Consider the following 22,138-nt stretch of genomic DNA (forward strand, 5'->3'; position numbering starts at 1 on the left):
TCTAGTCCATCTGGAATTTATTTTCATTTATCAGTCTCCAAATTAACATTTGTATCTCAAATGGCTAAGACAGAAATCCAACTGCTGTGACATTATGCTTCTGTTCTATAATGCATTCTTGCTCTTCTGCTCTGTCTTTGGCCAGTCATTCTGGTACATTACCCATCAAGATTGTTCTTACACTGAAACACACTTTAAATTATGTGAGCTTCATGATGTTACTATCTTGTCACCAGGCTCTAACCACAGCACCTAGAGCCCGGCACATGGCAGGATCTCAAGAAATATCTGGCAAAAGAATGAATTAGTGAATGAATAAGTGGGAAAATAAATGAATAAATACAATATGCAGCTGGGCGTGGTGGCTCACACCTGTAATCCCAGCACTTTGGGAGGCCAAGGCAGGAGGATTGCTCAGCCAGTTCTGGCCCTGGTCAACAGCCCAGCTGAGCTCGAAACCAACAGCCAGTGACATTGCCAACCATGGACATCAGCCACCTTGGACATCAGCCACGTTGGACATCAGCCTGGTTGAATCTTCACATGACTACAGCTCCCTCCAACATCTGACTTCACCACATGAGTAACACCAAGCAAGAACCACCCTAAATTCCTAAATTCCTGACCCAAAAACTCAGAGGGAAACTAAAATAGTTGTTTTAAGCCACTTAACTTGGGGATAATCAGTTAGTAATAGATAACTGAAACACTGGGTTTGCAAACTCAACCCTCACTCTAACCCTACAGCATCCAGATGTTTAATGTAAAGAGTGAGTTGGGCCTGGTGTGGGTGAGCAGGTGCGGTGGGAGCCCTGAGGCACCCAGCCCATGCTGCACTGCCCTGAGCTGTATGTGTCCCCAGATTTGTTCCTTGCCCTTCCCTTTCTTCCTGCATCCTAGGCTGCTATTTCCAGTCTTCCCTCCAGCTGGGATTCGACCAACGGGAAGCTCAGGTAGGAGGCTGGAGGACCAGAACAAGCAGCCAGGGTCATTCCACTCCCCAAGGGTCATTCTCCCCCTTCTCCTGGTAGTTATGCCTCCTCTAGAGCCCCAGCTCCTGCCAGCCAGACAATCCCACTGTGTTCCCAGCTTCTACTAGGAAACCTTATCTCTGGGCTCTGGTGACACCACCTCCTCCCTTTGTTCTTCCAACCTACGGTGGAGGCAGCTTCACTCTGCTGCTAATTTCCAGTTTATTCACTGACTTCTGCTGGGCCCCTCAGTTCCTCCTTCCCTACTTAACCATCTCCATCTCCAGGTGTTCATGTCCCCCTGTGTTTTTGTCGTTGTTGTTGTTTATTTATTTATTTATTACAGACGGTTTCCTTCAGTTACCCAGGTTGGAGTGCAGTGGTGCAATCATAGCTCACTGCAGCCTCTAACTCCTAGGCTCAAGTGATCCTCCTGCCTCAGCCTCCTGAGTAGCTGGGAATACAGGCACCGGCCACCACACCCAGGTATTTCTATTTATTTTATTTATTTATTTATTTTGTAGAGATGGGGTTTCACTATGTTGCCCCGGCTGGTCTCCAACTCCTGGCCTCAAGGGATCCTCCCACCTCGGCCTCCCAAAGTGCTGGGATTACAGGCATGAGCCACCGTGCCCAGGATGCAAATCCCAATGAAGAGGAAGAACAGGATGCGGGACTTGCCATGCAGAGAATGAAAGGTGGGTGCTGTGTGAACGTGGGTACAGGGAAGTTGGGCTTTCATTGGGGTGGCACAATGGCAGCTCTGAGGCGAAGGCATCAGAGCAAAAGAGAAGGAAAAGAGGGAGCCTGCCCTGCAAAGATCTGGGAGAACCGTGTTCCCAGAAGAGGAACGGCTATCACAAAGACCCAAGGCAGGAAAGAGCTGGGAGTGCCTGAGGAACAGGGAGAAGGTTGACGGGGCTGGGGCAAAAAGAGCAGGATCATGGGGAGATGATATGAGGATGGAGAAGTTGCTGTGGTCACACGATGGAGGGCCACGGGGGCCACGGGAACCACGGGCAGGAGTTTGTGCAACCAGTTTGTCCATTACCCAATGCACACAGCAAATCAAGACAGCCAGCTGCAGCTGAGAAAGAGGATTAGTTGTAGGGTCAACAAATAAAAACTTGGGAGAGAAGCTCAAATTCATCTCCCTCAGGAATCTGGAGCAAGGATTTTTTTTTTTTTTTTTTTTTGAGATGGAGTCTCGCTTTGTCACCAAGGCTGGAGTGCAGTGGTGCCATCTCCGCTCACTGCAAGCTCCGCCTCCTGGGTTCACACCATTCTCCTGCCTCAGCCTCCCGAGCAGCTGGGACCACAGGCACCTGCCACCACGCCCGGCTAATTTTTTTGTATTTTTAGTAGAGATGGGGTTTCACCGTGTTAGCCAGGATGGTCTCGATCTCCTGACCTCGTGATCCGCCCGTCTCGGCCTCCCAAAGTGCTGGGATTACAGGCGTGAGCCACCACGTGGGGCAAGGATTTTTAAGGATTTTGGGATGAGACAAAGTATGGATATTGTTGTTGGAAGACTGCAGGGTGAAGTTTCAGGACATGGAGAGGAAGAAGCAGTATTCTCATACTACTCGCAGTCCTCTGTGTGGGTCTTCACATTGGTTGCTGGAATTTGGGGGTCTGAAAAACAACTCAAGTGATCTTTTTTTAAAAAGCCTTAAGATTCTAATGTCAGAGATCCTGTCTGTGGGAACAACGGAGATGCAAGTCAATTAAATGATCTTATGGCCCTAGCGTCAGAAATCCTATCTATAGGCCAGGCACAGTGGCTCACCCCTGTAATCCCAGCACTTTGGGAGGCCGAGGCAGGTGGATCACCTGAGGTCAGGAGTTTGAGACCAGCCTGGACAACATGGTGAAACCCCGTCTCTACTAAAAATACAAAAATTAGCTGGGCATGGTGGCAGACGCCTGTAATGTCAGCTACTCAGGAGGCTGAGGCAGGAGAATCGCTTGAACTTGGGAGGGGGAGGCTGTAGTGAGCCAACATCATGCCATTTCACTCCAGCCTAGGCAACAAGAGCAAAACTCTGTCAAAAAAGAAAGAGAGAAAGAGAGAAAGAAAGAAAGCAAGAAGGAAAGAAGGAAAGAAAAGAAAGAAAGAAAGAAAGAAAGAAAGGAAGGAAGGAAGGAAGGAAGGAAGGAAGGAAGAAACGAAAAGAAAGAGAAAGAAAGAAATCCTATCTATAGGAACAATGGGGGTCTAGTACCACCTGACTTTTAGCAACAAGGAAGTGGACCAAAGTGCAGCCTGATTATGTTTAATTATAACTACATTTCTGGGGTTCCATGGCTCACGCCTGTAATCCCAGCACTTCGGGAGGCTGAGGCGGGCGGATCTTTTGAGGTCAGGAGTTTGAGACCAGCCTGGCCAACATGGTGAAACCCCGTCTCTACTAAAAATACAAAAATTAGCCAGGCGTGGTGGTGGGCACCTGTAATCCCAGCTACTCAGGAGACTGAAGCAGGAGGATCACTTGTACCCGGGAGTTGGAGGTTGCAGTAAGCGGAGATCGCACTACTGCACTCCAGCCTGGGTGACAGAGTGAGACTCAAAAAAAAAAAAGACAGGTGTGGTCGGCTTGTTAACATGCAGACTGCTGGGTCCCCCAGAGATTCTGGATCAGTAGGTCTAGAACAACCGATAATTTGAATTTCTGACAAATTGTCATGTGATGCTAATGCTGCCGGCAGAGGTCACACTTTGAAAACCACTGGTCTAGAAAAACACCTTTTTTTTTTGGGACAGAGTCTTGTTGTCTCACCCACGCTGCAGTGCAGTGGTGCAATCACGGCTCACTGTAGCCTCAATCTCCTGGGCTCAAGTGATCATCCTGCTTCACCCTTCTGAGTAGCTGGGACTACAGGGTGCACCATCCCACCTGGCTAATTTCTTAGATTTTTTTTTTTATATATGGGGTCTCACTAAGTTGTCCAGTCTAGTGTCAAACTCCTAGACTCAAGCGATCCTCCTGTCTGAGACTCCCAAAGTGCTAGGATTACAGTTGTGAGCCACTGTGTCCAGCCACAAGTGAAAGTAATTTAATAAAATATTTCACTTGAATTTAATTATTTTGTTAATAATTAAGAGATATGCCGGGCACGGTGGCTCACACCTGTAATCCCAGCACTTTGGGAGGCCGAGCCGGGCGGATCACCTGAGGCTGGGAGCTGGAGACCAGCCTGACCAACATGGAGAAACCTCGTCTCTACTAAAAATACAAAAAATTAGCTGGGCGTGGTGGCACATGCCTGTAATCCCAGCTATTCGGGAGGCTGAGGCAGAAGAATCGCTTGAACCCAGGAGGTGGAGGTTGCAGTGAGCCGAGATTGTGCCATTGCACTCCAGCCTGGGCAACAAGAGTGAAACTCTGTCTCAAAATAATAATAATAATAATAATAAATAGATAATATTTATATAAACATATCCAAAATACTATTTCAACATGTTATCAATATTTTATAAATGACTAATGAGCTACTTTTTATTATTTTTTTCTTTTTATTTGAGACCGAGTTTCTCTGTAGCCCAGGCTGGAGTGCAGTCGCATGATCTCGGCTCACTGCAACCTCTGCCTCCCGGGTTCAAGTTATTCTCCTGCCTCAGCGTCCTGAGTAGCTGGGATTACACGTACATCCCATCACACCCAGCTAATTTTTGTATTTTCAGTAGAGTCAGGGTTTCACCATGTTGGCCAGGCTAGTCTCGAACTCCTGACCTCAAATGATCCACCCGCCTTGGCCTCCCAAAGTGCTAGGATCACAGGCATGAGCCGCTCCACCCGGCCTACATTCCTTTTTCCTACTAAGTCTTCGAAATCCCTGTGTATATTTTATATTTGCAACACGTCACAATTAGGACTTGTCTTCAATAGCCACCTGTGTGGCTAGTGGCTACCATACTGGACAGCACAGGACAGGCCTGCAATGGTGGCCGCTGTTGTGGGGATAGTGAGTTGAAGGTGGAGACTTGCCTCTTGAATTTAGCAACGAGGATGAGCTTTGGCAATAAAAAGTTTCATTTTTGTGAAGTAGAGGGAGAGGAATGGAGAGAGAGCATATGAACACTTCCTTTCTGAAGTTTGGCTGTGGTTTTAACACCAATAGAGAGATCTGGCTAACAAAACTCAAAACCAACACCAGATATTAGCAGCACAAAAAAAGACAACCACATATTATGTCCCTTCTGATAGGAGATCTTAAGATTATCCCTAAAGTATACTTAACCCCAAACTGAATGTGTATCTGACTCAGCCTCTAGATTTACCAGTTTGCAAGACATACAGAGGATGGCAGAACATATTAAAGGACACCAAGAGGGGAAACCAGTCAAATCAGACTGAGAAGAGATTATTTACAGGTGGATAGTGTCAAAAAGAAAGGAAAAAATTAAAATTTGTAAAAAAAAAAAAAAAAAAAAAAAAAAAAATCACACTTTGGGAGGCCACGGCAGGAAGATCACTTGAGCTCAAGAGTTTGAGACCAGCCTGGGCAACACAGTGAGACCCTGTCTCTATTTAAAAAAAAAAAAAAAAAAAAAAGTATAAAATTTTGGCCAGGTGCGGTGGCTCACACCTGTAATCCTAGCACTTTGGGAGGTCAAAGCCAGAGAATCAGGAGTTCGAGGTCAGGAGTTCGAGACCAGCCTGGCCAACATGGTGAAACCCTGGTGTGGTGGCGCATGCCTGTAATCCCAGCTACTCAGGAGGCTGAGGCAGGAGAATCGCTTGAACCTGGGAGGAGGAGGTTGCAGTGAGCCGAGATCGTGCCATTGCACTCCAGCCTGGGTGACAAAAGCCAGACTCCATCTTAAAAAAAAAAGTATAAAATAAAAAAATTTAAAAATTAGACTGAGATGAATGAGAGGGAGAGGGAACAGTTATAAAAGAAAAGACTTAAAGAGATAACAAACAAATACAATGTACAATGCAGGCACCGTGGTCGGATTCTAATTTGAACAAGCCGACAGTTTAAAGGCATTTCTATGACACTTAGGGAAATTTGGAAACAGGATGAATGTTAAGACGCTACTAAGGATTTGTTGGTTTTTTAGGTGCAATAAAAATGTTATAGTAATGTTTTTTTTAAGAACCTTATATTTTAGAGATACATAATGGATGAAATCATGTGATGTCTGGGATTTGCTTTAAACTAACTTTGGGGGAGGTGGAATAAATGAAACAAGATTGGCTATATGTTGATAATTGTTAAAGCTGGGTGATGGGTACTTAGAGGATCATTATATTATTCTATTTCTGTGTACGACTGAACATTAATAAGGCTTTAAAAGGGGGACTGCTGTGAAAAAGAGAAAAAAGTAGGGAAATTGTGTGTTTTTTACCCCCAAGATCGAAGCGCCTTTAACAGACTCCAGAGCTGACAAGGACGTTGGGATGCAAGAGAGTGAGAAGGCGCCAGGGTGGCTGCAGGGCACATTCAATAGTCGGTCTAGCTCTTGCTCCCGCGGCTGCCTTCTCTGCAGCCCTGGTGGCTGCAGCTTCTAGTCCTGGACCTGGACTTGGGTCCACACCCACGCGCTGAGATCGGGCGTGCTCAGCGGCCTCCCGCGCCTGCGCAGCACCGCCCTTTTCGGGCGCGGCGCCCAGTCCCTACACCCCACAATCCCTCGCGCCGTTCCGGAGGCGCGCTAGGAGTGGGTGTGGCCTCTGCCTCCGCATTGGAACAAGGTGAGGCAGAGGGTGTCGCGTGGTCTTCTGGGAAATGTAGTTCGTCTGCCAGGCCGGAACCACCGCTCAACCGGCTCGCGAGACTATGCACCCCACAATGCGCCGCGCGCGCAGCGGCTAAGCGATGCGTTGCTGCCTCCACGTGGTGGCTGAGCGATCATGCTCCGGTTTGGGAATGGAGCCCAGAAGGGTAGAGTTAGGGGCGGGGACGGTGCTGGGGATGCTGAGGGTCGCCCTGGAAACCTCTGGGAAGATTTTCCAGAGGGCAAGTCCCCTGGACCTGGCCCACGAAAGGGTAGAAGTAATGAAGAAATTGGAGGTGGAGCCCGCTATGAGGACTGAATGACAGAACAGCACCTGTTGGCTGCATATGATAATCAGGCTACTGTTACACCTAAGACTCACACAGTAGGCACTTTCTAGGCCACGTACCGCTCCCTGCGCTTCAGGTATCTTAGCCCATTCAATCCTCCCAGCCACCATTCGAGATATTATCAGCCCTCCTTTCTAGGAGTGAAGCTGAAGCCCAGAAAAGCGAATCACTTGCTCAAAGTTATTCAATATGTCAATGGCAGAGCTGGGATTTGAACTAGGCTGTCGGGCTACCAAGTCTGTGCTCTTCTTCATAGGAATATCTGATCACCCTATTCAGTTATCCTAAAATTGTAATTAGCACATGAATCAAGTCAAGATGGTCATTAACATGTGAATCTCTTTGAGTCGCTGATTACCAGCGTTTGTTCCTGCCCAAATTTGTGACTTAGACCTGCTTCAGGACAAAGTTGACAATCAACATAGATTTATAGTTAGCACATGAATCAGCACAGGTTTCTGTTCACAGGGATCAGATTTCTGATTAGCACTTGAATCAGCAGTGGTTTGTGTCAACAGCTGGAGTCTTTAGGTTCCAGATTTGCACAGGGATCTCCACCCAGGGATTATTTTCTTGCCTAAATAGGCCTGTTCCTTTATGTCCAGGTGACCTTCTCCTCAAATGTTGTCCCAGCTGGGTGCAGTGGCTCACGCCTGTAATCCCAACACTTTGGGAGGCTGAGGCAGGAAGATTGCTTGGGTCCAGGAGTTTGAGACCAACCTGGGCAACATAGTGAGACCCCGTGTCTCCATGAAAAATAAGACTATTAGCCTGGCATGGTGGCATGCTCCTGTAGTCCCAGCTACTTGAGAGGCTGAGGTGGGAGGATCCGTTGAGCCCAGGAGTTTGAGGCTTCAGGGAGCTATGATCATGCCACTGCATGGCAGCCTCAGCGACAAAGCAAGACCATTTCTCTTAAAGAAAAAAAAAATGGGCGGGCACAGTGGTTCATGCCTGTAATCCCAGCACTGTAATCCCAGGCTGAGGGGGGCAGATTAACTGAGGTCAGGAGTTTGAGACCAGTCTGGCCAACACGGTGAAACCCCATCTGTACTAAAAAAATTTTTTTAAATGGCCAGGCACAGTGGCTCACGCCTGTAATCCCAGCACTTTGGGAGGCTGGGATGGGTGGATCATCTGAGGTCAGGAGTTTGAGACCAGCCTGGCCTACATGGTGAAACCCCGTCTCTACTAAAAATACAAAAATTAGCCAGGCATGGTGGCACGTGCCTGTAATCCCAGCTACTCAGGAGGCTGAGGCAGAAGAATCGCTTGAATCCGGGAGGTGGAGGTTGCAGTGAGCCAAGATCACGCCACTGCACTCCAGCTTGGGTGACAGAGCGAGACTCCATCTAAAAAAAAAAATTAGCCAAGCGTGGTGGTGCATGCCTGTAATCCCAGCTACTCGGGAGGCTGAGGCAGGAGAATAGCTTGAACCCAAGAGGTGGAGGTTGCAGTGAGCCGAGATCATGCCACTGCACTCCAGCCTGGGCAACAGAGCAGGACTCTGTCTTAAAAAAAAAGAGATGGGGGCCGGGCGCAGTGGCTCACACCTGTAATCCCAGCACTTTGGGAGGCTGAGGTGAGGGGATCACCTGAGGTCAGGAGTTCAAGACCAGCCTTGCCAACATGGCGAAACCCCATCTCTACTAAAAATATAAAAATTAGCCAGGCATGGTGGGAGGCGCCTGTTATCCCAGCTACTTGGGAGGCTGAGGCAGGAGAATCTCTTGAACCGAGGAGGCAGAGGTTGCAGTGAGCCAAGATTATGTCACTGCACTACAACCTGGGCAACAAAGTAAGACTCTGTCTCAAAAAAATAAATAAATAGGCCGGGCACTGTGGCTCACACCTGTAATCCCAGCACTTTGGGAGACCGAGGGGAGCGGATCACGAGGTCAGATCAAGACCATCCTGGCTAACATGGTGAAACACTGTCTCTAATAAAAATACAAAAAAAATTAGCTGGGCATGGTGGCAGATGCCTGTAGTCCCAGCTACTCGGGGGGCTGACGCAGGAGAATGGCGTGAACCCGGGAGGTGGAGCTTGCAGTGAGCCAAGATCACGCCACTGCACTCCAGCCTGGGCAACAGAGCTAGACTCCGTCTCAAAAATAAATAAATAAATAAAATAATAATAAAATGGGGTTATTTGTTTTTTGCTTGTTGCATTGTTTAAGTCCCTTATAGACTGAATTCCTCTTTATGTCTCTAAATACGTTTGTCTCTTTGGTACACATCTGGGGTGCTACATCCCCTCAACCCACCAGGTTTTAGCATAGCTGTTGTGGTAGACAGTTCCATGTGCAGTGCAGATAGCCCTGGTTTAGCCCAGCTGTTCTCAAAATATGGTCCCTGACCAGGTGTAGTGGCTCATGCCTGTAATCACAACACTTTGGGAGGCCTGGGAGGGAGGATCGCCTGAGGCCAAGAGTTCAAGACCAGCCTGGGCAGCATATTTGAGACCCTGTCTCTACAACAAATTTTAAAAATTAGCTGGATATGGCGATGCATGCCTGTAGTCCCCGTTACTCTGGAGCCTGAGGTGGGAGGATTGCTTGAGCCCAGGAATTTGAGGTTGCAGTCAGTTATGATTGCACCAATGTACTCCAGCCTGGGTGACAAAGCAAGACCCTGTCTCAAAAAAAAAGTGTGGTCTTTGAAACGTCACATTAGCATCACCTGGGTACTTGTTAAAAATGCAAATGTTCGGGTCCCACCTCAGACCCACTGAACCAGAAACTCTGAGGTTGGGACCTGGAGATCTGTGGTGCCCCAGGGTGATCCTGGTGGGCTGCACTGCAAGGACACCTGGCCTGGCTCCTGCAAGGCAAGGCATCCCTCTCTGCTTTTCTTTCTTTCTTTCTTTCTTTCTTTCTTTCTTTTAAAGACAGAATCTCACTCTGTCACCCAGGCTGGAGTGCAATGTCTGGATCTCAGATCACTACAATCTCCACCTCCCGGGTTCAAGCAATTCTCTTGCCTCAGCCTCCCGAGTAGCTGGGATTACGGGCGCCCGCCACCACACCCGGCTAATTTTTGTATTTTAGTACAGACGGGGTTTCTCCATGTTGGCCAGGCTGGTCTCCAACGCCTGACCTCAAGTGATCCGCCCGCCTTGGCCTCCCAAAGAGCCAGGATTACAGGCGTAAGCCACCGCCCCCGGCTGTCAGTGTGTCTTGAGGTCTTTCCCTAATCCCAGATGGCACAAGTTTTCCCTCTTGCAGCCAGAGAAAGGAGCCTTGGGAAGGAGCCCCTCTGGCCTGAAAGATCAAGCCTGTTGCTGGGCATGGCCAGGTAAGGAAACTCCAACAGTGGAAAGGACATTCCAGGGAGGTGGTGCTGAGATAGGGCGGCGGAAAGAGACAGGTTTGGGGGGCCGGTGGCTCTGGAATGAAGCGCTACACTCAAGGCTAGGAATGGTTACTGAATGCACATACACACATACCATTCTCACAGCCCAGGTGCTGCGTCTTAGAGCGTGTGAGTGTGTGTGTGCGCGCGCACGCACGTCTCTATCTCTGTTTCTGTCTTTCTCTGACTTGTCCTTATCTCTTGTCTCTCCATCTCTCTCTGTGTCTCGCTGTCTCTGTGCATTTCAATGTCTCGAATATGTGTGTCTTTCAATCTCTGCCTCTTTCCATTTACTCCTCTCTGTCCATCAATCTAAGCCTGCCCATCTTTTTGTCTGCCTCTCTGTATCTCCGTTCTTCTCTGTCTCTCTGTCTCAGTCTCTCTATATCCAGGGATTCTCGTTCCCAGCAGCGCCAGGGCGACTCCATGGGAGGTGGGGCCGGGGCGCGTCTTTGAGAGAAGGGGCGGGTGCCTACGCCTTTAAGCGCGGGTGCGCGAGGAGCCTGCGCCTTTAAGCGCGGGTGCGCGCGCTGCCCTGGGTTCCCGGTGAGGAGGCCGCGGGAGCGCCTGGACCCGGCAAGCCAGCCCGGCCCCCGCCCGGCCCCCGCCTCGGCCCCGGCGGGGGAGGGGTCTCTGAGCGCGGCCCCTCCCCCCTGCGCCCCCGCCTGCGCTGCGGTGCCCCCATCCCGCGTGTCCCAGTCTGTCTGACCGTCCCTCCGCTCCCAGGCCTCGCCCCACCCGGCCCTGGGGCTGCCCGGTCGCCCCCCTCCCCACCGCAGCCGGTCCCCTCCCTCCCAGTGAGCCTCCGCCGCAGCCCAGGAAGCCAGCCGGGACGCCGCCGCCCCGGACCCCGCGCCCTAACCTACACCTCGGGAGTCTGCACCCCGAGATTGAATCGGGAATTCCGGAAACCCGAGCCTGGAACCCTGATCTGGGACCAGCACCCCGAGATCCGGCCGTGGAACCCCAGGATCTGGAGCCTGAACCCCAATATATGGGGCTGGAATCTCAATATCGGTCACTGGGACCTCAATATTTGGAGCCGGAACCTCACAATTTGGAACACAGACCCCAATATTTGGAGCACAACCCCAAGATTTGACATCTAAAACCTCAAGCCTGGAGCTGAACTCTGAATTCTGGGCCTGGGACCTTGAAATCTGGGACTGGATTTCCAGTACTGTACCCTGGAACCCACTCTTGGGGACCTGAACCCTGGGATTCAGACCTCAAATTCCAAGATCTGGACTGTGGGATTCCAAGGGGCCTGAACCCGAGTTTGGGCCTGAAGTCCTTGCTGCAGACCTGAATGCTTAAATCTGGGGCTTGAGACCTCCCAATCTTGACTCAGCACCCCAATATCTGAATGCAGAACCCCGGGATCGAATCTCAGACTCCAAACCCCACCGTTTGGCTGCTTACCATCCCAAAACTGGACCTGGGAGACCCTGACCCTGAACAACCCAAACTGGACCCCTAAAACTGGACCCTAGAGGCCCAATATTTAGGGGTCTGGAACCCCGAGTATTAAGGTCTGGAGACTCCGTTGCCACAGACTTGAGCCGAGTCAGGACACAGTCCCTCTACAGAAGCCTTGGGGACAGGAAAGGCATGACCAGATGCTCCCTCCAGAGCCCTGACCTCTGACTCCCCTGGAGCTAGAACTCTGCTCCCTGGGGCTGCTTCTAGCTCAGGTAAGGCTGCTGAAACCTCAAGGTGGGGAGGGGCTGGGAGGAGCATTGTGGCTGCGGGTTACGGTACCAGGTACCCTTTGGCACTCTTGGGGTTTCTCCAGAAAAAAAGACATTCCCCCATGGGTCTGCCTTCAGCTCCTGCTCTGCTCCAAACACTCTCTGGACACTGGCCAGCCCTGCCCCTCTCTGACCTCCCCTGCCCCAGTTGATGGGAACTCCAGGTCTCTGACCCCTGCAACCCTTACAGCCTCTCGCTGTCTATCCTGTCCGACCGTCTCCGCCACCTCTCTTGTCCACCACTCCTCTCTCTGGTCTCCTTTCTCCACCTGTCCTCTCAATGGCCATCTCTGTTCCCTTTTTCTCTCTCTGACCATCTTTGTGACACCCCTGTCCACAGGTCCTCTCTCCAGTCGCCTCTGCCTGCTGCTTCTCAGTGACCATCGCTGATATCTGTGTCCACGGTGCCTCTCTCTAATCATCATTCACCAGCTCTCTTGCTCTTTCTCCACCCCTGAATCTAAGCCTGGATCTGTGACCGTCCCCATCCATCTTTGACATTGCTGTCCACCACTCTTCTCTCCAGCAGCCTCTGTCCATCTCTCCTCTCTAGCTTCCTCTGGCCACCTTTCCCTTTCTCTGGCCATCTCTCCCACTGCTTTTGCCCTCCTCCCACCCCTGACCCTAACTCCCAGTCTGCAACTGTCTGACCATCTCTGGCCACCTCTCCTCTCTCTCTCACTCACTGATGCCCTCTGATCATCTCTGGCCACCTCTTCTCTCTCTCTCATTCACTGATGCCCTCTGATCATCTCTGGCCACCTCTTCTCTCTCTCTCACTCACTGATGCCCTCTTGATCATCTCTGGCCACCTCTTCTCTCTCTCTCACTCACTGATGCCCTCTTGATCATCTCTGGCCACCTCTTCTCTCTCTCTCACTCACTGATGCCCTCTTGATCATCTCTGGCCACCTCTTTTCTCTCGCTCGCTGATGCCCTCTGATCATCTCCGGCCACCTCTTCTCTCTCTCTCACTCATTGATGCCCTCTGATCATCTCTGGCCACCTCTCCTCTCTCTCACTCGCTGACGCTCTCTGATCATCTCGAACATCTCTGCTGCCTTTCCTCTCTCCGATGACCTCTCCCCGCACCGTCCTCCTGAGCAGCTGTCTTGGGCTCCCACTGACTCTGCCATGTCTGTCCTTTTCCTCCTGTCTGACCGCCTTGCTGGCTTTGGGCCGTTTCTGACCACGTGTCTCTGACATGGTCATCTCCCCCAGATCTGAGCCCAACCCATGCCCTCCCTTCTCTTTGTCCACCGCTCATCTTCCTGACCATCTGTAACCCCTTCTCTTCTCTGGTCATATCTGACCACTTCTGATCATTGTTGCCACCCTGGCTGCCCCGTCTCCCCATAGCCAGCTTTGACCATCTCTGACCACGTCTAAAGCCCTCTGGTTTTCCTGCCACTCACCCAGACCAGCTGTCATTTCTCTGACCATTTCTTTTCCTTTTTCTTTTGGAGAGACAGAGTCACGCTCTGTTGCCCAGGCTGGAGTGTGGTGGTGCAATCATAGCTCACTGCAGCCTCAAATTCTTGGGCTCAAATTGATCCTCCCACCTCAGTGTCCCACGTAGCTAGGACCACAGGTGGGTGCCACCGTGCCCAGCTAATTTTTAAAAATTTTTGTATAATAGATACACGGTCTCACTTTGTTGTCCAGGCTGGTCTTGAACTCCTGGCCTCAAGCCATCCTCCTGCCTCAGCCTCCCCAAATGCTGGGATTACATGTGTGAGCCACCGCGCCTGGCCTTCCTCTGGCTTTTGGTCACATCTGATGGTCTTTGACCAGCTCTTCTGCCCTCAGCCCACTGTGACCTTCTCTCCTGGTCTCAGACCACCCCCAGCCCCTGTAGAACCCCTCTTCTGCCCTCACACCTCCCCTCTTCTCCGCAGGACACCCCTGCCCGCGATGGCCATCCTCCCGTTGCTCCTGTGCCTGCTGCCGCTGGCCCCTGCCTCATCTCCACCCCAGTCAGCCACACCCAGCCCATGTCCCCGCCGCTGCCGCTGCCAGACACAGTCGCTGCCCCTAAGCGTGCTGTGCCCAGGGGCAGGCCTCCTGTTCGTACCGCCCTCGCTGGACCGCCGGGCAGCCGAGCTGCGGCTGGCAGACAACTTCATCGCCTCCGTGCGCCGCCGCGACCTGGCCAACATGACGGGCCTGCTGCATCTGAGCCTGTCGCGGAACACCATCCGCCACGTGGCTGCCGGCGCCTTCGCCGACCTGCGGGCCCTGCGTGCCCTGCACCTGGATGGCAACCGGCTGACTTCACTGGGCGAGGGCCAGCTGCGTGGCCTGGTCAACTTGCGCCACCTCATCCTCAGCAACAACCAGCTGGCAGCGCTGGCGGCCGGCGCCCTGGATGATTGTGCCGAGACGCTGGAGGACCTCGACCTCTCCTACAACAACCTCGAGCAGCTGCCCTGGGAGGCCCTGGGCCGCCTAGGCAACGTCAACACGTTGGGCCTCGACCACAACCTGCTGGCTTCTGTGCCCGCCGGCGCCTTTTCCCGCCTGCACAAGCTGGCCCGGCTGGACATGACCTCCAACCGCTTGACCACAATCCCACCCGACCCACTCTTCTCCCGCCTGCCCCTGCTCGCCAGGCCCCGGGGCTCGCCCGCCTCTGCCCTGGTGCTGGCCTTTGGCGGGAACCCCCTGCACTGCAACTGCGAGCTGGTGTGGCTGCGTCGCCTGGCACGGGAGGACGACCTCGAGGCCTGCGCGTCCCCACCTGCTCTGGGCGGCCGCTACTTCTGGGCGGTGGGCGAGGAGGAGTTTGTCTGCGAGCCGCCCGTGGTGACTCACCGCTCGCCGCCTCTGGCTGTGCCCGCAGGTCGGCCAGCTGCCCTGCGCTGCCGGGCAGTGGGGGACCCAGAGCCCCGTGTGCGTTGGGTGTCACCCCAGGGCCGGCTGCTGGGCAACTCAAGCCGTGCCCGCGCCTTCCCAAATGGGACGCTGGAGCTGCTGGTCACCGAGCCGGGTGATGGTGGCATCTTCACCTGCATTGCGGCCAATGCAGCTGGAGAGGCCACAGCTGCTGTGGAGCTGACTGTGGGTCCCCCACCACCTCCTCAGCTAGCCAACAGCACCAGCTGTGACCCCCCGCGGGACGGGGATCCTGATGTTCTCACCCCACCCTCCGCTGCCTCTGCTTCTGCCAAGGTGGCCGACACTGGGCCCCCTACCGACCGTGGCGTCCAGGTGACTGAGCACGGGGCCACAGCTGCTCTCGTCCAGTGGCCGGATCAGCGGCCTATCCCGGGCATCCGCATGTACCAGATCCAGTACAACAGCTCAGCTGATGACATCCTCGTCTACAGGTGCAGGGTCCAGGCACTGGGGTAGCTTGGGTGGGGGAGTGAGGCAAGGGGAGGGTTGAGGGTACACCTACTAATACCGTACACCGAAGCACAACTGATAAGTGATGCTGGAAGTTTCCATAAGAAATCAGAGAGCAAAAGTAAAAGAAATCAGGCAGCAAGGATAACAAGAATCTGGCAGAAAGGGTCAATGAAATCTGACAGCAGTGATAAAAAGAAGTCAGACAAGAAGGACGAAGTAAATGCGACACCAAATGTTAAAATATGTCAGGCTACAGGGCTAAAAAAGATCAAGCAATAAAGATAAAAGAAATCAGACTGCATGGGTAAAAAGAAATTAGGCAGCAAGAATAAATAGTAGTAGCAAACATAAAAAGGAAACCAGGCAGCGGGAGGAGAAAGTGATCAGGGCAGAAGAATAAAATGTTAATGGGCAAGGGTGGGTGGGGGAGATAAGGGTATAAAAATAAATTTAAGTTGTAAAGATAAAGAGAGAAACACCAGGTTTTCCAGATGACAGGACTAGATACTAGCTGGGCTGCAGGAAGAAAAGGAGATCAAACAGGAAAGCACAGGGAGCCCAGAAAAAATGAAATAAGCAGCTCTGTTAGAAAAAGAAATCAGACCAGAGGTTAGAAGGAAAATTGCAGGGAGGAGGTTCGATAGAGACTGGGCTTTGGGTGTGTGTGGTGTGAACTATTCCACATTTCAAGTTCTAATATAGTGACATCCAGATTTTTTTTTTTTTTTTTTTGAGACAGGGTCTCACTTTGTCGCCCAGGCCGGAGTGCAGTGGTGCAATCTCAGCTCACTACAACGTCCGCTTCCCGGGTTCAAGCAATTCTTGTGCCTCAGCCTCCCGAGTAGCTGGGATTACAGGCGTGCACCACCACGCCCAGCTAATGTTTGCCTTTTATTTTTAGTAGAGACGGGGTTTTGCCATGTTGGCCAGGCTGGTCTGGAAGTCTTGACTTCAGGTGATCCACCTGCCTCAGCCTCCCAAAGTGCTGGGATTACAGGCGTGAACCACTGGCACCCAGCATAGATTTTTTCTTTTCTTTTTTTTTTTTTTTTTTTTGAGATGGAGTCTCGCTCTGTTGCCCAGGCTGGAGTGCAGTGGCGTGATCTTGACTAACTCCAAGCTCCGCCTCCTGGGTTCACACCATTCTCCTGCCTCAGCCTCCCAAGTAGCTGGGACTACAGGTGCCCGTCACCATGCCCGGCTAATTTGTTGTGTTTTTAGTAGAGATGGGGTTTCACCATGTTAGCCAGGATGGTCTTGATCTCCTGACCTCGTGATCCGCCCACCTCGGCCTCCCAAAGTGCTGGGATTACAGGCCTGAGCCACTGCACCCGGCAGATTTTTTATTTTCTAAATCAAATCAAACCTAGTTCAAGTTCCTTTTGCCAGGTAAACAGAAATATCCAGTTTGCCACACTTGTGGGGGATTCTCTTCTCTCTCCTGTTGTTGCAAACACAGAACCTGGGATTTACACACTCCAAGAGGTGGCTCAGTCCAACTTGTCCCCCCAAGCTGGAGAGCACTCAGCACATCTGCGGTGACCGCATGTGGTCAGCAGTGGTGGCTGCTGACCCAGGTGCTGTTGACACCTCTTACCAAAGTCCAACCTTGCATGGATGGACTGCGGCTGTGGGTGAGTCCCTGTCCTCACCGCCAGGCTGGGCCAAGGGTGCAGTCCCAAGGCTGACTGTAAAGACTGGACCTCCCCAGGGCTGAGGACTGTGCCTTGGGGACCTAGTAGTACCTGGATGTCCTTTCCCTCCCTTGGGGCCAACACCTCAAGAAAAGGCCACTTGATTTCCATTTCAGTCCTGGCAACCCATTGAGCTCATTCTACTCCCTTTCTCACACATGACTCAGAAGATTCCATGGAAGTCCTGCCCCTGATAATCACACAAGTCGGCCGGGCGCGGTGGCTCACGCCTGTAATCCCAGCACTTTGGGAGGCCGAGGCGGGTGGATCACCAGTTCAGGAGTTTGAGACCATCCTGGCTAACACAGTGAAACGTCGTGTCTACTAAAAATACAAAAAGTTAGCCGAGTGTGGTGGCACGCGCCTGTAGTCCCAGCTACTCAGGAGGCTGAGGCAGGAGAATTGCTTGAACCTGGGAGGAGGAGGTTGCAATGAGCTGAGGCTGCACCACTGCACTCCAGCCTGGGTGACAGAGTGAGACTCCGTCTCAAAAAAAAAAAAAAAGTCACACAAGTCCTGGCCACCTTGCCAGGTGGGGAATGGGATGAATGCTGTCCTAGACAGTCACCCTGCCCCAGGCGGCCACGGAGTTCCCTGTACCTCTCTCATTAGAATAGCCTAGGAATAAAACAGGTGATAAGACAAGTCAACTCTCCAACAGGGTGCCCAACTACAAAAGAAACTATAGTGAAATTGGGTGGTAAGGATTAAAAGGAAACAAGAAAGAAAAAGATAAATAGAAACCAGCCAACAGAGATAAAAGAGAAGCAGGTGACAGAGCTGGAAAGAAATAAGGCAACAGGGAGAAAAAGAAAGCAGTAGTGACAGAGGCACATTAGTTTAATGAAAAGGGAATCAGACGACAGGACTCATTGGAAAACAGGCTATCGATACAGTCATAATAATAAGGCAATAGGGCTAGGGGGACATTTATTGGCAGGTTACAAGGAAATTGGGCAACAGGGGTACAGGGAGATCAGGTGGTTTGATTGGAAAGAATCCTAGCTGTACACTAGAGGAAAATCAGGCAGCTGGAAAAAGGAAATTTGGCACAGCCTGCAGGAAATAGGGGAACCAGAGGGAAATTGGCAAGGGTCTGGAGGAGACTGGGAGGTAAAATGTGGGGGAAATTGGATGGGGGTGGCTAGAAGACAAAAGGATTAAATTAGAGGGAAATTGGACAGGGTTAGAGCAGAATTGGGTGGCAAACTGGAGAGATGACTGGCAGTGGGGCCAGAGTGAAATCAGGCAGAGGACTGGGGCAAAATTGGGGAGGGAGGCTACAGCAGAGCTGGGCTGCAGGCTGGACGGAAATTGAGTGGGCAGTGCAAAAGGGAAATTGGGCAGTTGGGTATAAAATGAAACCGGCAAGATGTGGTGACTTACGCCTGTAATCCCAACACTTAAGGAGGCCAAGGCAGGAGGCTGGACTGCCTTGAGGCCAGGAGTTTGAGACCAGCCTGGGCAATATAGCAAGAGCCTGTCTCTACAAAAAATTTAAAAATTAGCTGGGCATGGTAATGCACGCCTGTAGTTCCAGCTACTCAGGAGGCTGAGGTGAGAGGATGGCTTGAGTCCAGGAGTTAGAGGCTGCAGTGAGCTGTGATCATGCCACTGCACTCCAGCTTGGGCAACAGAGCAAGACCCTGTCTCTAAGAAAACAGAAAGAAAGAAAGAAAAGAAACAGGATGGATCGGAAGAACTCACGTGGTGAGCTGTTAGAGAAATTGGGTGGTGGGACTAGAGTGAAATTGGGCAGCAGACTATGAGGACGTGTGAGAGGGTGGGCTAGAGTAAAATTGACCAACAGACTGGAGGGGTATCAGTCAGGTGGCTGAATGGGATGTCAGACCAAAGGGAATTGGGATGTTGGTGAGAGGGAGCTCATTGGGTAGAATGAAATGAAGCATGGACTGGTGGGAAGTCTAGCTCCGCAGGGAGTTTGGTGGGGGAAGCACAGGATGGGGGCTGGGCAGCCTGAGACCTGACCCCCACCTGCCTGCCCTGCAGGATGATCCCAGCAGAGAGCCGCTCGTTCCTGCTGACGGACCTGGCGTCAGGCCGGACCTACGATCTGTGCGTGCTTGCCGTGTACGAGGACAGCGCCACGGGGCTTACGGCCACACGGCCTGTGGGCTGCGCCCGCTTCTCCACCGAACCTGCGCTGCGGCCATGCGGGGCGCCGCACGCTCCCTTCCTGGGCGGCACGATGATCATCGCGCTGGGCGGCGTCATCGTGGCCTCGGTACTGGTCTTCATCTTCGTGCTGCTAATGCGCTACAAGGTGCACGGCGGCCAGCCCCCCGGCAAGGCCAAGACTCCCGCGCCTGTTAGCAGCGTTTGCTCCCAGACCAACGGCGCCCTGGGCCCCACGCCCACGCCCGCCCCGCCCGCCCCAGAGCCCGCGGCGCTCAGGGCCCACACCGTGGTCCAGCTGGACTGCGAGCCCTGGGGGCCCAGCCACGAACCTGTGGGACCCTAGCCAGGCGCCCCCCCTCTAAGGGTCCTCTGGCCCCACGGACAGCAGGACCCGGACACCCTGTGGGACCTGGCCTCAGACTCACCAAATTGCTCATGGTTTTTAAAACTCTGATGGGGAGGGTGTCGGGGACACCAGGGCACAACAAGAAAGTCCTATTTTTCTAAGCTTGGGCCTAGACCCTTGCCCTCGTCTCTGTCTATGGGGGTTGGGGGACGGAGCAGGGGTCTGGAGCTGGGGAATGCCTCCTTTGGGGAGACAGCCCCTCCCCGCCCAGTTCAGTCTGAGGACCCTGGAGGAGGCTGAGGATGGCGATCCATTCAGACAATAGATGTTCCCTGCGTGTCGGCTCTGGGCATGCCCTGGGTTGGGGGATGCTGTGGTGATCCAGATAGCCCTGAGCCCTGCCCGCAGGGGCCTAAAGTCAAATGGGAGACAGACACATCCTCAGACAGTGATAGCACAGAATGACCAGGGATGTGGGGATGAGGGAATCCTGGGGGATTGTGACAGTCCAGAAGAGGTACCCTGCTCAGCCCCAGGTACGGTCAGGGAGGGCTTCCTGGAGGAGGACACATGTGATCTGAGAATGACATATGAAGGAGATAACTGGGCAAAGAGCAGAAGGAAAGCTCTTTCAGGCAGAGGGCACAGCACAAGCAAGGTGGTGGTGTGCCCTGGGCACTGGGGGTGCTATGGTAGAGGTGAGGCAGGAGGGTTGAGCAGGGTCTAGGACCTCTAGGCTGAGGAGCTCAGACTCTGGCCTGATGGTACTGGGGAGCCATGGAGGGTTGTATGCAATGGGGTCAGGTTGGGGCTTTAGGAAGATCCTTCTAGTGCTATGAGTAGGGTGGACCCAAGGGGAAGACCGAAGCTGGGAGCCCCAGGGGAAGCTGGGGCAGGGACCTGGGTGGGTGAGGACAAAGTTGGACCAGCTGCGCTAGGGGACAAGAAAAGGGAGTGGGTTGATAGAGACACTTGGGAAGCTGTGGGAAGCTGAGGCGGTGGGTTATGGAGCTGCGGGGCCGTGGGGTGGGGCAGGGAGATGGTGGGGACTGCCCTGATATAGGACCAGAGAGGAGGAGCAGGTTTGGGAAAGATGATATGGCCAATGGGGAACTTGGTAGATGTAGGGGGCCCTGAGGATGTCCAGGATGTGGCATTCAGGAGGCTGCAGGACCCCTGGTCTGAGGCTGAAGCTGGGAATAGAAATGAGGGCTTTGTCAGCAGAGATGGGAACAGACGCTGCTAGGGTTAAGATGGCTTCTTGTGGGGGGTGGTTCCAAGTCCCCACTGTGGGACATTTTTTCTTTTTTCTTTTTTTTTTAGAGATGGGGTCTCGCTATATTGCCTAGGCTGATCCCAAACTGGCCTCAAGTGATCTTCCCGTCTCAGCCTCCTGAATTGCTGGGATTACAGGTGTGAGCCACTGCCCCTGGCTAGGGACTTTCCATATTTAAGGGTGACACAAAGAAAAACCTAACGAAGACTAAACAGGAAGAGCAGGCAGAGGGGCAGGGGGAAGAAGACCAAGCAATTCAGACCCAAGAGACTCTTGTGTTCAATGATATAAATAAAGGCTGCGGTGACCCCCCGGAGAGCAGTGTTAGGGGGTCAGTTGGGGCAGATGGCAGATTCAGCTGATTTGAGAGGAGGGGGTAAGAAAGTGTAGCTAGAGGGTGCAGTCCCTGTCAACCTGTGGGCCTGGAGTCTGGGCTGATCTGGAACTTTCGGCCCCATGTCTCTGCAGGGTGGGTCCTTACTCTGTCTTGGGCTGCCCTAGGCCCCATGAGACACCAAGCCTGGAGGTTTGTAGAGCCAAACCCCGGTCTAGGAGATGTTGAGCCTCCTTGGAGATCCAGGAACGGGGTTGGCAGTAAGAGGAATAGCACCCCCTGAACTCAGGGCTTCACTAATGATGTCCCCAGAGGCTGGAGAGTGGAGGGAACCTGGGTCCTGTCACTTGGAGGGACACTGGTGTCAGGGCATGGTAAAGAGAGCCCAAGACTGAACTGGCCCTTTTCATGACCTGGGGCACATGTCTGTGACCTCATGGGATGACAAATCCTAGATTCTGCCACAGCTTTTCTGGGGGGTCTAGGCCTTGAACAAGGTATGCCATGAATCATGGGACCAGCCTGAGTCCTGGGGGACCTGATCTGACCACACCCCATTCCCCAAGTCCCCAGCAGCATCACGAGGTCCTTCTTGTTGTTCGTTAGCCTTGGGCAGCTGAAGTCAGGTGAGATCATCAAGAAGAGTGAGGGCATGAGTCTTGGAGAAAGGCACCTAGGAGCAGGGGCATAGTGGCTCGAGCCTGTGGTCCCGGCTACTCGAGAGGCTAAGGCGGGAGGATCGCTTGAGCCCAGGAGTTCAAGGCTGCAGTGAGCTAGGATTGCGCCACTGCACTCCAGCCTGGGCCACACAGCGACACCCTGTCTCCAAAAAAATAGAAAAGGAGCC

At 52.6% G+C, this 22,138-nt stretch overlaps 1 protein-coding gene across 1 annotated transcript; it reads left to right on the forward strand.

Moving 5' to 3' along the window:
• The first annotated feature begins 10,912 nt into the window (after window positions 1-10,912).
• Window positions 10,913-19,842, forward strand: LRFN3 (leucine rich repeat and fibronectin type III domain containing 3). The gene is made up of 3 exons (XM_054462285.2): window positions 10,913-12,094; window positions 14,050-15,480; window positions 19,207-19,842. The coding sequence occupies exons 2-3, from the start codon at window positions 14,066-14,068 to the stop codon at window positions 19,676-19,678; spliced, it is 1,887 nt and encodes a 628-aa protein (XP_054318260.2). The 5' UTR covers window positions 10,913-12,094; window positions 14,050-14,065; the 3' UTR covers window positions 19,679-19,842.
• Window positions 19,843-22,138: the final 2,296 nt, after the last annotated feature.

Source organism: Pongo pygmaeus, chromosome 20 (assembly GCF_028885625.2).
Source record: "Pongo pygmaeus isolate AG05252 chromosome 20, NHGRI_mPonPyg2-v2.0_pri, whole genome shotgun sequence".
Lineage (NCBI taxonomy): Eukaryota > Metazoa > Chordata > Mammalia > Primates > Hominidae > Pongo > Pongo pygmaeus.